A 15,258-nucleotide genomic window follows, 5' to 3' on the forward strand; every position below is an offset into this window, starting at 1 on the left:
AAATGGACAGATTAGGGTAGTTCACTAAAATTATGAGAGCTACTCAGCTTTGGGAAAGAAGAAAGAAAATCAGATTGTAAGTCTCTGAGTCTGGCTCTCTGAGATGACTGGGAAGGTGCTATACAAAGGAGGTAAGAAGTTTAGGACCAACTAGGATTAGACCAGCAGTTTATACAATATACTACAAAAAAGGTCCAAGTGAGTGGAAGACTTAAGCATGACTCTTCACAAGATGCACATATGCATATACACACACATACATGTCACCTTAACCCTAAATACACATTCATATACAAACACATGAGATGAGAACAACAGGCATATGCACAGTCAATATTATGATGGGCTTGGAGTCAGTCAGACCAGAATTCACATTCTTCTTGGGACACATTAGCTAAGTGGTTCTCAGCAAATCACTTAATATCTCACCCTCGGTTTCTTCATATGTAAAATAACTGTACTAATAGCAAATTCTTCACAAGATTGTTGTGAGGATGATTTGAGAGAAGACCTGTAAAGTATTTGCAAACCTTGAATCACGATTTAAATCTTAGTCATCATCATAATTATAATTTTAGAATTTTTGATGGGGGAAAATAAATAAACAAATAAAGAATAAATAAGCTCACAAGAAATTTTTAAAAAATCAATTTTGATTGGACAAAGTTCAACAGCTTTTTCATGAACAAAGTCAGCGTCACCAGATTAAGAAGAAAAATGAAAAAATTAGCAGGGTAAAAAATGATTTTAGGGTTTTTTTAGGTTTTGTGTACTTTTAAAAAATAATATTTTATTGAAAATAACAATGTATATAAATTCAATCACTTCAGTTCATTTAAGCACAATTTTTAGTTAAATTAATTTCAAAGATTGAAATATTTTTTTTTCTTTAATTCTTTTTCCTATCCTCCCCTCTCCCCCCACTCTCTGTCTCTCTCTTTTTCATCTAGTATTGCCCACCAATCCTTTATTCCATGGAGATCCATAAACACAAGAATGTTAACTTTTGTTGAAGCAGAGAGATCCCTGGGAAATGTCTGGAGAAAGCAAGAGATTCATTGAATACTCTAATGAGCCAATAGCAAATGTCTACAAACCCTGAGCAGCTTATTCATTGGGATTCAAATCCCTGGTAGGAACAGTCCTTGTCATTTTAATTAGGGAACAGACACAGGTCACTGGTTTCTGATGCTGGCCCTGGGTACCTTAACTATTTTATGAGTGAAAGCTGAGCACTCAGCATCATGAAAATTAGAAAGATGGAGAAACAGTTATAAGTAACACACCCAGAAAGGTCAGTTCAACTGGAAAAGAAAATCTTTGCTGGGCGGGGGGAGGGGATCGAAGGCAGAGGTGGGTATGAAGGCTTGCTGGGGTATCTCAGGAGAACAGATTGTCATTTCAGTGCTGGGGTTGCAGGACCTAGCAGCCCAGCTAATCACCAGGAATGCGTCACAAATGATCCTTCTATGAGCAAGCGAATACCCCAGTAAAGCTGGGTCATTGCTGGCTAGGTCTAGTTGTCCTAATATTACACACACTGCTGCCTCTGATTCTGGCCTTCTACATAGGCATCCCATGTTTTGACCTACGGGGGTGAAAAAGTCAACAGAATGTAGAAACCAGGCAGGATTAGGAAGGTGGTTTTATTTTGGTGCCTTGGACTTCAAGCAGATTAAATAATCAAAAAGCCCAGGCTGTCAGGTCGTGGCTTGAATGCTACAGCTGTTCCCCGAGGTTTGACAGACACTCTTTATATGTGCCCTGTTGAGTGAATGAGAGAGTCAGGGGAGAGCTCTCAGTGAGCCAGACAATTGAAACAGAGAGACAGAGAGAGAGAGAAAAGGGCACGATAAGAAGATCTCCCACCAAAGGTCAGATGGAGATCCTGGGAAGATCTGTTTCACTGAATGGTTTTCAGGAAGCTACCATCATGCCTCCCTCTAAGAGTAAGCAAAGCCAAGCAAAGGTGGATTAAGAGAAGGAAAAAAAAGAGAGAAAAAAAGAGGAAGCTTTCTGATATGACGTTGGCTTATTCCTTTTTCATTGATTAAATTACATGAAATATCACAAGGCAAACTTCCAAGGACCAGCCATGACAGGTGAGATCTTAATTCATCATCTCTTGGTAACTTTCCTATACCTTGTGGATAACCTGGCTGTCTTTGTAAAGTGGGGAGCTACTTGGAAGAACCATCTTTTAAAGAGGTCTTTCTGTTCATTGTACTCAAGCAAAGGCAGAATATCTGTTTACCTCAGAGTACTGGGAAGGAAAAAAAGAATAGTTCAAACCAGAGATGTTTAATTGGTCTGTCATGGGCCATTTTTTTCTTTTTTTAAATGGAGAGCTAAGAGGTGGTGTTCTCATGTGCTGTGTTGTTTTTTCTTCAGGATAAGAGTTAGGAAGAGATGTCTAAACTGAACATAATCACAGAAAGGCAAGCCTTTCATTAATAGATTAGTGTGCTCTGTTGAAAGCACATTCTCTAGTTTAAGGTCTGATTTCCTGTTGCAAATTAATGTTTGAGCTCCACAGTCAACACTCAGGGCGCCCTGTAATTTCCAAGTCTCTTAAAATAGAGATTGACGGAGAGATCTTTGTCTTAGAAACAGGTCACTTAGCTTATTTACAGAATCCTAGAAACAACTTGAGGTGAATGTTTTGGAGTGGGGTGGGGTGGCATGGGAGTGGCGAATGTTCAAAGACCATTCAACCAAAATATATCAAGTGGGATCTTCCTGCCAGGAATTGTTCTACGTCTTCATTATCTCACTCTGTGCACATTAGACAGGATTATTTAAAAAAAAGAAAAAGAAATAGCCTTAAGTGTATTTAATAGAAACATGGTATTATTCTCTGAGTCAAAGGCAAAGGAAACATTGTCAAGAGCTTTGCTTGCAAGCAGATAATATGTTTAAGCTTTCAACGCAGCAATACTGGCTGGTGAATCCCCAGAGAACAGGAGTTCAGTGTCACCATTTGCCATTTGTTAGAAACTCGGGGCCTTGGGAAAGACGAGTGTAAGAATGGACCAATAGCTGGAAATGGAAATATTTTTAATCATCCTACAAAGGGAATGAAGCCTTTGAAGAGTTCTTTTCAGAAAACTGAATTCATCTCCAATTCCTCTGATCTCAGACAGTTCTACAAAATAAAATTCAGGGCTTTCGTGAAAAATAGATTGAGCTTTGCAGCCAAGCTCTCCATTTCAAGGCTGTGAATTGAATGTAGGTATCCCTTTAGAAAACTGAAGCTTTGACAAGAATGAAAAGGAATGCAATATAATGACCAATCATAGTTGTAAACAGAGATTAAAAAATTGCATTCTATTTTTTTTTCTTTTTGGAGAGGAGAGGTGCTATACATTGACAATATGGCATATGCAGTCAGATGTGAACACTGGGTCCATTTGCTCACCCATTTTACCTTGGTTATAAAGAAAGGTTCACTAGATTCTGGGGCTGGAGTGTGGGTGTATTTGGAAATGATTATGATAGAAAAACAAAATGTATCAGTAAAAACTTTAAGAGAAAAACAAAGTTTAAAGGGATCAGCTTTGAGGTTTGGTTAAGTGACTTCTAATGGAAGATAACAGCCTCAAACTAAAAAAAGAAAAGAAAAAAAAAGAAAATGAATGCCTTCCACTTTCAGTGTGATGCTCTAGGGACTTCAAACATCTAAATACCCAGCAAGCGAAAAGCAAAACCAAACAAAGATGCATCTTTAGCTTCAAGTTTGTAACTGTGGCTCCTCTCTAAATTCTCCTCTGGGTCCCCCCAACAAGGGTACATAGCTTCATCTGCATTGTACTTCCTGGGAGATGTTCTTCGATCCTGTGTTATATTAGCGATTTCTTGCCAAGTGGAGAAGGCAGATTTCCATAGTCTTCATCTTGAAACCCACTCTCTAATGTGATCTTCTTCCTTTTGAAGCAGGTGACTTGCTTTGGTTCTCCAGTGTGTTACTGCTACTGTCCAGGGTCAGCAGCTGTCCAGAAAAGTGTCTTTGTCACTTACCTACAAAATCTGTTGACTGCAGCAGGCAAGGTTTGAGGGAAATCCCCTTGGAATTGCCTCCTCGGACCCAGATCCTACATCTCCAGCATAACCACATTGGAGACATCCCTACTTCTGCCTTCAGCAGGACACCTTTGCTCCGAACCTTAGATCTCTCCCACAATGCCCTTCTCACGCTTGCTCCCGGTGCATTCTTGGGCCTTGCACAATTACAAGTTTTAAACCTAACCCAGAACTCTCTTCATTCCCTGGAAAGCAAAGTTTTCCAATCCCTGCCCCAATTGCAGGAGCTGGATTTGTCCTTTAACAACATACAGGAGCTGCCTAAGTTTAAGGGGGAGACCCTGAGCCACCTAACTCGACTGGCCATACAGAGCAACCAATTACAGCAGGTCCACAGGGCTCACCTAGCATCCCTCCCCAGACTGAGAGCTTTATTCTTCAAGGACAACCTCTGGAAATGCAATTGTCACCTGCTGGATCTTAAACTGTGGCTGGAAAGCTTTGTATACAAAGGTCAGTAACTTGCGTACTAAAATGCCATCTGTCCTCAAGCATGCTGGAAATAGGCATGTTTGCTCTGAACTTTAGAAAGTGCTTTGAGGGTGGGCAGCTCAGAGCTAATCTGTGTGCCTGGGCTGATGACATTACAGGTACAGGCAGGAGAGGACAGGAGGCCTCTGTGAAACGGAAATGTGTTCTTACATCTATTGGCAAATGGGTTTTATTGAAGAGTCTTTCCCAGAATCACAGAAGGAGAAGGAATGGAGCTAATGTTCTCTATTACCACAAACATGGACACATGTATACATATTCTTTATGTCCATATGTGTATCAACACATATACCTATTCAGACACGCTTGTGTGGAAAGGAGACTCAGTGTATTTTCTGTGTGTGTGTGTGTGTGTGTGTGTGTGTGTGTGTGTGTGTGTGTGTGGTGTGGTGTGTTTCCTTCTTTATTGTGTCCTTAGTGCTCAAAAGTAAGAATTTTTCTTACATTTTCAAAAGAACCCATGTCCACATTTTTTAACCAGAGAGAGAAACATCATGGGACAGGTGCAAAAGGGCAGACTGACTCAGAAAGATGTCACATCTTGCCCCTGACACCAACTCTCTTTGTGACCCGGTGAAAGTCTTCTGTGCCCCCAGTCAACTGCAACTTGCAGAAGAGTTACTGATTTAGTTGGGACAAGAGGTTTCCCTGCCTTGTTAGAAATACAGCTATAGTGTCTTTACTGCCAAAAGAATTAGGAGAAAAAAAACAAGAAAAAAGAGGAGAAAGAGGAGAGGAGAGAGGAGAGGTGAAAGAGAGAAAGAAGGAAGGTGAAGAAAGAAAATTATAGAGGAAAAAAGAGGGAAAGAGAAAAAGGAATGGAAAGAGAAAGAAAGAAACAAGGTAGTAAAGAATCAAAGAGAGAGAAAAAGAAAACCAGAGAGAATGAGAGGAAGGCAGGAAGGCAGGAAGGCAGGAAGGCAGGAAGGCAGGAAGGCAGGAAGGCAGGAAGGAAGGAAGGAAGGAAGGAAGGAAGGAAGGAAGGAAGGAAGGAAGGAAGGAAGGAAGGAAGGAAAGAAGGAAGGAAGGAAGGAAGGAAAGAAGGAGGCATTGCTGAACCATTAGAACTGTCCAAAAGAGGCATGGGCTACCTTTGATGGCAGTGAGCTCCCACCCACTGAGGTGGTCAAGCAAAGTCTGGTTGTCCAGTTTTCAGGAAACTATATTGTAGAAAAGAGTCTTGAGTTATGGCTTAAACAAGATGATCTCTGAGTTTTCCTTCTGTTCAACTTGATGATTATGTGAAGTTGTTTAATCTCTCTGAGCCCAGAGTTAAGTTTCTACATTTGTATAAAGCCAAGAAGTTTGGATGAAGTGAATGCTTGTCATACGTCAATAGCTCAATAATAAATACTTTCCCTCTTTGATCGAAAGTTTCATCTATCTACAAGTCTATTCTTCTATATGTTCATTTAGTACATTCATATAAGACAGGCAGATAAACAGCCAGCCATGTACATGAGAGGCAGTGGGGTACGGTTACTAAATAGCTGCCCTTGAAGTCAGAAAAGCTGAGTTCAAGTCTTCCTGCTCACATATGTTGGCTGGAGAAGTCATTGAACATCTAGGTGCCCAGAACAATCCTCTGAGACTATAAACTGGCCCACAGTGGTGGAAAGAGATCCTCACCTGGGAGTTCCCTATACTCATGGAATAGCAACTCTAGCTCCTAGCACTTACATAGGCAGACATCTTTTTGTTTTAACATGGGAAAGTGATTGCTTTGGGAGGCCACTGAAAGCCTACATGGACTGTTGGGACTCAGAGAGCTGCCAAGTTTATGGATTTAGAAGAGGATCTCTACCTCCAGGAGATAAGCTTGTATCAGATTTGCTTTTTGATGCCAGAAGAATGAGGAGGTAAAGGGGCTTTCTGGTGAGGTGTGATTGCAGTTGCCGTTAACGTTGATGTTGTTTCTAAGGAGAAGCAGTCTAACAGGTGTGAACAAAGGTTATTTAATGAAGTCTCATTTCAATGAATAAGAGGTTCTGCAGCATCATGGAAACAACACTGGGTTTGAAGTCAGAGGACCTGAATATGCATCCTAAATCTGCTATTAGCTACTTGTATGGTTTGGGGAAAGTCATTTTACTTCCTTTTCTGCAAAATGAGGGTGTTAGATCTTCTAGAAGATTCTTTTCAGCTCTAAATACTATGATATTAAAGTGAGCACACCCAAAAGCCCTTAATGTGAGTAAAGTGTGACAAACACATAGTGATATTTCTTTTAATGAAGATGATGTATTCTGGGAAATTGCTTTATTGTCAAAAACTTGGTTACCAAGAGCGTAGGAGGTATGGAGGCATATTCTAGGACATCATGGAAGGTAGGTGGGAGATGTTGTAAAAATGTATCACTTACTAATGAGTATCAAATATAGTAGAAAACAGAGTATGTGAATTTGGGGCTGGGTGGAAGAGCAGGTGTACTTGATGGAGCGCCAGATTTGGAATCAGATAGCCTGGACTCCTATCCCTATTCAACATTTGCTCCCTCTCTCATTTTGGCCAATTCACTTGTCCACTCTTGCCCTAATTTTCTCCTCTGTAAAATGAGGGAATTGAGCTACAGAACTTAGGAAACTCCTAAAGTCCCTCCTAGCTCTAAGTCTATGATCCTCTTATGGGAGGGATTGAAAGAGAAGGAGGAAGATTTCAAAGAATTTTGAGTCCATTTCAAAACTGTAACCGAAGTGGGGTAACTGGACTCTGTCCCAAGACATATTTAGAGTGTGCCAATGAGGCCCTTTTCATTCATTTGTTAGTGCTTGAGGCTACCTCTGGTCCACAAAAGTTGCCAGTTCATTATGATAGAAAGCTTAAAGTATTGTGGAAGGTGCTTCTTTCCCTTTCACTGTCTCATGTTAAATGGAATGCCCTCTGCCTCCTCCCATTCCTGCCTGCTTGTTCCAGGTCACTTCAGTTACATGTCACCTACATAAAGTTTCAAGTGGAGCACCTGGTTCCCAGTCTTCATGTCCATATCAAACCAAAATCATCAGGCTGGCTCTGGGATCTGAGCCTCTTCACTCATTCTGAGCAGCAGGAATCCCGGGAAAGGGCAAATACAAGTACCACTGGCCCCTGCACCTGGGATGAACTAAGACATCCACATCACAGACTAATGGAATTCAAGCAAGACGAGAACCAAATTCTAAGCTCTGTTCTCCTGACTTCATATCAAGATACTCCCTCGACTGTTCAAATTTACAGGCAATTACACAATATCCTTGTATGTTCTCCCTTCAAGGGAACTTGGGGCTCACAAATAGCCTTTGTTTCTCATGTCATTAGAAAAATAAGGAGACTTTGGACTTTTGGTGTTAAACCTGAGACTCTCAGCACACTTTCTGGGGCCTTGCGGGGGGGGGGGGGGGTCTAGTGAATATCTGGGGGTAGCACAGAGTTCCACTTAGCTCTCTGTGTGAGTTGGAATCTCTGTCAACCTCCATTTCAGGCTTAGCACAAGCTTCCACTACAATTCTCAGTGCTAAAGATAAAGATCATCTGGTGACTGGACCACCTGCTTTAATGGCACAGACATGCAAGAAAGGGGGAGCGGAGAGGACAGAAAGGAAGGGAGAAGAAAGAATAGTAAAAGAAAGGAGGAGAGGGAAGGAGAGAGGAAGAAGGTGAAAGAGGAGAAAAAAGAAAAGGAAATGAAGATATAGAAAGAGAAAAGAAAAAGAAAAGACCAGGAAAGAGGAGGTAGAGGAGAGTGAGGAAAATGAGAGGAAAAGAGAAAAGGGAAGGGGGAGGTTAAAGGAGAGGAGTTGGAGGGAGGAGAGGTGAAAGGAGGAGAGGTGAAGGGAGAGGAGGGGAGGAGAGCAGAGGAGCAAGTGTAGTAGAAGAGAAGCTTAGGCCAGAGGCAGCAGGAGGGGTAAGAAAGCACAGGAAGAGGAAAGAGAAGGTGGGGCAAGGGGGAATAAGAGGAAAGGATGGGGAAGGGAGGACAACAGAAGGGTAAATAAACAAAATACTGAAAAGGGGGACTAATAGAATCACAAAATTTTACATTGTATGTGGTGAGTGGTGCCTTACATCCATGTTCCTTCCTTAAAGTGATGTGGCAGCCTATTGCTAGGTACACTGAGTGCTGATTTAGGATTTAGGGCTCAAGACAATCTGGAAGGTCAACAGGAAGCGTCTATCACACAGGGCTGGGAGTGGAGCTCAATAGCCCTTCATAAGCACCAAAGAGTAAACAGACCTATGATTAGAAGACACTCCAAGAAGCTCATCAGAGCATCAGTAGCTGCTATTTCCATCACTCTAGAAAAGAGAGGTTCTGTTAGGTATAGGCCACACCAGCAAGGACAGAGTGGGAGCTGTCCTTAGCAGACTGAATCACAGGTGGTTGCTACGGATTGCAGACTTCTAAAGTCACAAACACTAAAGATAGGTTCAAAGGTCAGTGTAAACGCTTTATCACCTGGCCATGAGGGGCGTGTGGTGGTCCAGGCCCAGTCCCAGCCTCAGGGAGGCAGAGGCACTGCTGAAGCCATGGCTGCTTCTGGAGACCTCCACTTAACAAAGAGCTCAAAAGTCAAGTAACCAGATGGGAAAATGAGTAAACAGGGAAAAAAGAAACAGGTTATAGATTCTTACTTTCTCATTGAAAAGGTATCTTTTTTACCTCACTGGTGATGGAGAAGATCAAAACATACAACCAGAAGAAGAAAACAAAGTCAAGAATCCTCTATCCAAAGCCTTCAAGAAAAATTGCAATTTATCTCAGGTCATGGAAGAACTTAAAAAGGATTTTGAGAATCAAGTAAGAGAAGTAGAGGAAAAACTGGGAAGAAAAATGAGAGTGATGTAAAAAAATCATGAAAAACAAGTCAACAGCTTGCTAAAAGGGACCCAAAATTGCTGAAGAAAGGAACACCTTAAAAATTATACTAACCCAAATGGCAAAAGAGGTCCAAAAAGCCAATGAGGAGGAGAATGCCTTAAAAAGCAGAATAGGCTGGAGTTGGAGCCAAGATGGTAAAGTAGAAGCAGAGACTAGTTAGAACTCTCCCCCTCAAGCCCAGCCAAATATCTGTAAAAACGACTCTAAACAAATTCTGGAGCTGCAGAATCCACAGAATAGCAGAATAAAATAAGTCTCCAGCCCAAGACAGCCTTGAAGGTCAACAGAAAGTGTCTATTGTGCTGTGCTGGGAGCAGAACACAGTCCAGAGTGGGCCATACTGCAGAGACAGGATGTGAGCAAGCTCTGGAACCTGTGATAGTTTCCAGAGTTTTTAAAATAGAAGGGAAAAAGGGAAAGGTGAGAGGGAATAAGTGAGCTTCATTTTCATTGGATTTGGCTTCAGGAGGGAATAACATGCACACTCAATTGAGTATGGAAGTTTATCTTACACTACAGGAAAGCACAGGGAAGGGGATAAGAGAGGAGGGACAATAGAAGGGATGGCAGATTGGGGGAGGGGATAATCTGAAAGTAAACACTTTTGTAGAGGGATAGGTCAAAGGACAAAATGGAATAAATGGAGGATGGGACAGGATGGGGGAAATATAGTTAGTCTTTCACAAAATGACTGTTATGGAAGTATTTTGCATGACTACACATGTATAACCTGTATCAAATTGTTTGCCTTCTCAGTGAGGGTGGGTGGGGACCAGAGAAGGAAAAGAATGTGGAACTCAAAGCTTTAAAGATGAATCTTAAAAATTATTTTTATATGAAACTAGGAAATAAGATACAATGGGCTATGGGGTATAGAGATCTATCTTTCCCTACAGGAAAACAGAAGGGAAGGGGATAAGGGTGGGGGAAGGGGTGATAGAATGGAGGGCAGGTTGGAGAAAATTGTCATCAAAATACATGCTGAACTGGGGTAAGGGGAGGGGGAAGATGGGGAGAAAACTTGAAATCTAAAATTTTGTGGAAGTGAATGTGGAAAACTGAAAATAAATTAATTCAAATTAAAAAAAGAAAATATTTGGTGCTTCTTGACAGAATAATAACAGTAATAATCCACATCTGGCACTAAAACGATAGTAGGCTCCTGTGACAAGGGGCACCTTTTTCCATTCTCCATTTGAAATTCTTCAAAAGTAGTGACAGACACGTAGAATGCTTTTTAATGAGTAAATAATATCAAACAATAAGCAATGCTGAGAGGAGACTTACCAGCTAGTGTCACTGCTGGAGTGTTTAAGATCCAAGTTCAAATTCCAAAATGCGCACTTCCTAAGTCTGATGCTGGGTTAGTTGCTAACTTTCTGCCTATTTTACATTCCTCATCTGTAAAATGAGGGTCTTAAAACTGCCTGTCTCCTGGGGTAATGAAGATCAGATGGGATACTGCATGCAAAGTCCTTGGTATACTTTAAAGAGCTATCTAGACATTAGTTATTAGTACTATTAAATTTTGTACATACATGCTATTTTGTGATGTTGAGACATTGGGGTGCTTCCTTGGCAATAAGACTATATTTTTTTTTTTTTTGCAAATTCACTTGATCTTTCTTGTCTGTGTCCATGTTATTTTGTTCCTAAATATTACTAAGGTCAAGGTAAGTTTGGAACCAGTAAATAGGAATTCTTGGGGAGAAGGGACTGTTCCTTTAGTGTTTCATGTTTTCCATATTCAGGCACTTGAGAAACACTCACATCCTAAAGGAAAGAAGTAAATATCTTTCACTTGGAATAAACAATACTACCCAAAATATTTGAGAAATTCCATCTGACTTTGACTTGATTTTGCCTGTCTCCCTAGTTGAGTTCAGTGAGCTGACCCTGGAGACTGGAACACTCTCTTGTTCACCTCCACTTTTTTGAAACTGGACCTTCTTTGAAAGCTGAACTCAAGGACCCCCTTCTTCAGGAGGCTCAGTTCAATCCATCTCCTGCCCCTCCCCCATAAAAAGCATTTTGTTTTCCTGCTGCTTAAGTGGATATCTCCTGTGAGCTACTTAAGGAAAAGACATTTCCTTTTTGTGTATCCTCAGGGTCTCGTACAGTGCCTGATGTCTCATAATAATAATTGATTGCTGAACGAGTGATTTCCAAGACTGACTATGCTCATTCTTTGATTTTAAAGGTGGAATGACTGATGGAGTTATCTGCTCATCTCCAGACATCTGGAAAGGGAAAGACCTCCTTAAAATTCCATATGAACTCTACAATGCGTGCCTTCCTCTTCTTGGGAATGGGGAGCCTATTGAAACTCAGCTTCCTGGGACTGCCCAGCAAGATCCATCACAGCCCAGCCATCCCCAAGAACACATAGACAAAAGCCGATCAGACTGTGAACTCAAACCAAAGGCCCGGCCAGTCAATCTCCGCCATGCCATCGCCACAGTGGTTATCACAGGAGTTGTCTGTGGAGTTGTGTGTCTGATGATGCTGGCTGCTGCGATTTATGGTTGCACCTATGCAGCCATTATGGCTAAAGGCCATGGAGAAGCTTTGAGCCAGGTCAATGAGTCAAGGAGGGCTGGGATAAAAAAAGGGTCGCTTAATACTTCCCTGGCATAGACTGTTCTTGGGGCTGATTTCTCCCAAGTCAGAGCCATCATTTGAGGGGGAAGAGAAGTGTCTGAGGAGAGCTGGGGAGCTGCCCACTCTTATTGTTATTTTTTTGTTTTTTCATTAAAAAGTAGTCTGTATTTTTTTTTAATCCTATTAAGCAATTCATGTTTCAATTTTTAAATGCCATGGGCAAAATAAAGACATTATTTATACTCTATGCCTGCAAAAATGGTAAAATTATCCTGTCATAGATGAGGCCAAAGTCACAGAAAATGAAGGGAAAAAAATTCCTTTGCCCTTTCTTCATTTCATTCTGTTCCACTCATGTTTTTTTTGTTTTTTTTTTTTTTTTTTTTGGTCCAGACGCAATGATTTCATGTGCACAGTAAATTCCTGGTGAGGAAACTTCCTTCAGCAAATGCAAATTGACAAATTGTCTGAGAATTTTGCTCTTAAGAGCTTAAAAAGGCAACAAAAGCTTGAGTGACTTGTCTGAGGTCACAGATACCCTATGTTTCATAGGCAGGTCTTCCTTACAACAAAGAAGTCTGTTTCTTCACGATTCCATGTTTCCTCTCATGGTTTTCATAAAGAAGGTCATGACAACAAGTGACATTCATAAAGTCCTTTACCTATACTATATCATGACAGACTCATAGAATCTGGGAGACAGTAATTGTAGCAATGATTTTACCCATTTCATAGATAAGGAAACTAAGGCTCGATTAGATTGCCTGGGTATGAACTCAGTTCATCTTCATTTCAGGCCTCAAACTCTATAAATTATACCACGCTGCCTCACAGCATATGAATATGTCCTTACCTACAGACGTTCTGGTAGAGTTGTAATGGCAGTGCAAATACCTGTTTCTTGTTATAAGCCCCAGTTCCAGACTGCCTTTCTAGAGTTCTTAGACATTACTTGTTCTTGTACACAGTACAGTCTAGACAACAAAGCTTCCTTGGTCTAATGGCAGGCATGGGATTACATCTCCTACCTCCAAGCCTTTGCATTGACTACCCCACCATGCTTGGAAAGTACTCCCTCCTCATCTATGTCTCAGAATACCTACTTTCCTTGAAGGTTCTGCTTAAACATCAGCTTTTATATGAAGCTTTTCCTGAGCTTCTCAGCCACAGGTGCCCTCAACCCAGACTCACACTACATCAATTTCACATTAAGTCTATACAGACCATCTGTGTATCTCCACGTTATCCTCTCTTGCCTAGATTAAGAGTTCCTCCAGGGTAGGAGTTGTTTTGCTTATGTCTGTAACTTCTTACCTAGGAATGCGTCAGGAACAAAGTAGGCACTTAATAAATGCTTATTGAATGAATGAGCGAAAGTCAACTTCAAGGGGCTGGAGACTCTAGAGGATGGTAATTCAAGCAGATGTTGGATACTTCTGCCACTCAAATTCATGGCAGAATGGTGATAGGTTTTTAGATACAGCTAGGGTTATGTATTTAATGGAAGCATCTGGGAGTTGGGAATGTCATTGCTTGCCACAAGAGTCAGATTATATTTAATGTTCCAAATCAGAAAATCATTTGGGGTTTTTTGGGCCACAGAGGAAGAGGAGGGCTCCCTGTTTGGATAATGGGCCCTGGGCCCAGAGTTTGGGGAAGTGATCTGATGCACGGGTAAATGGCGTGTAAACAAACACCGAGGAAAACACAGCCAGCATTCTGGGCCAGCCAGTTCAGAGAGGCCAGATTCACGGGGTGATTAAAACCTTCCATTCTGAACTCTCCCAGCAGGAATGCATTGAGGGTGGGTAGGGAAGGAGATAATGACTTTTGTGTATCTGGATCCCCACAGAGTCCCTGGGCTTGTTCCGCCACACCCACACATAAACACACACAGAACAATCCTTGCACCCACTAATGAAAGACAGCCGCCACCCAGCAGCCCAACCTCCCATCCACCCCATTGGAGGGACCCAGTAGAAGGCAGCATCTGGCCCCTGCCACCCAGAAAGGCTTTTCAACACTCTGGCAGAGGAGGGGCCATGGAGAACCCTAGAGACCATTGACATGTCCCAGGAAACGAACTAGCCTTCATCTAGGCATCAAGAAATCCAGGTGTGCTGCCTGGAGTAGCCTTCTAGCATGGCCATGGTCCGGAAAAGATCCATGCAAATTGAATTTGGGCAAATTGAATCATCATTTTCAGTGCACTGGGGGAGCTTGATATTTAAAGAAAGCCTTTATGGAATCCTGCTGTAATGGGGTATAATTGCCTCCAGATTTATTATCTGCTTCGCAAGCCTGGCTTTTCACATATTAGGTTTCCTCTTGAAGTGGGGCCTTTCTGTCCTCTCTGAATGGCTGCTCACCTGACCTCTGGGAAATATTCACCTGTTATCATGATCAATCCTTTGACAATAAAAGTTGCCAACATTTCTCTGGAGCATTAAGGGTGCCTTCCCCTATGTCATCTTTGGTGAGGCTAACAATAACCTGTTACAGCTATTATTCCTACATTTTTACATATTTAAATCACAAGATGTTGGGACTGTAGATTTAGAGATGGAAGGATTCCTCTCACTTTGTCCCTTTACAGAGCTGAAAGAAACTGAGGCTCAAGTGGGTGATGTGGCTTGTCCAGGATGATATAGGTATTAGAGAACAGAGGCAGGATTTGAACACAGGTTCTCCTGACTCCAAGTCCCCTAGGTAGAAGAGAAATGTGGACACTTTACATGTAGAATGGGTCAATGGCGGTGTGTACTTTGGATTCCTTTGATTCTACCATCATGAAAAGGATTGAAACATTTCGCATATATGCAGGATGTCTTGGTCTGCTTGTCAGGGAGGGGGGGAAAGAGCACATCCCAGGGAGCAGGGAATGTACTCTGCTGCCTCCAGTCTGTTCAGGGTATGGAGAGAATGGATAAGATCTGGAGTTTCTGCCCTGTACACAGATGATGATGCAACAAAGGCTATAAGAGGAGGACAGGTGTCTGCTTGCCTCCCTGTCTCTCTGAGTAGCCAAAGATCTCAATGAGGATAGTGACTCCAGGAGTTCTGAGGGAAGTGTGGCAGGCTAAGACAGATATGGACTTTAAACACAGCCCTGTCTCACTCACTCCAGCTTGCTTTCCAGACTGATCACATATTTCTGTCCCCTATGCAATCCAGTTTCTACCCAAAGTGCCCTACTTGTGTAATTCCTAGTACAATCCATCCCATTTCCT

At 41.8% G+C, this 15,258-nt stretch overlaps 2 protein-coding genes across 3 annotated transcripts in view; one reads left to right on the plus strand and one right to left on the minus strand.

Annotated features, from left to right (window-relative positions):
• CACNA2D3 (calcium voltage-gated channel auxiliary subunit alpha2delta 3) overlaps positions 1-15,258 on the minus strand; it is a 1,103,218-nt gene that overhangs the window by 172,395 nt on the left and 915,565 nt on the right. The window lies entirely within an intron of this gene.
• On the plus strand, positions 1,802-12,407 carry LRTM1 (leucine rich repeats and transmembrane domains 1). Its single transcript, XM_072599037.1, is given in 4 exon segments — positions 1,802-2,048; positions 2,051-2,102; positions 3,937-4,533; positions 11,628-12,407. Coding segments are annotated over 4 exon segments (1,224 nt in total). The 5' UTR covers positions 1,802-1,910; the 3' UTR covers positions 12,065-12,407.

The sequence above is a fragment of the Notamacropus eugenii genome, chromosome 3, assembly GCF_028372415.1.
Source record: "Notamacropus eugenii isolate mMacEug1 chromosome 3, mMacEug1.pri_v2, whole genome shotgun sequence".
NCBI lineage: Eukaryota > Metazoa > Chordata > Mammalia > Diprotodontia > Macropodidae > Notamacropus > Notamacropus eugenii.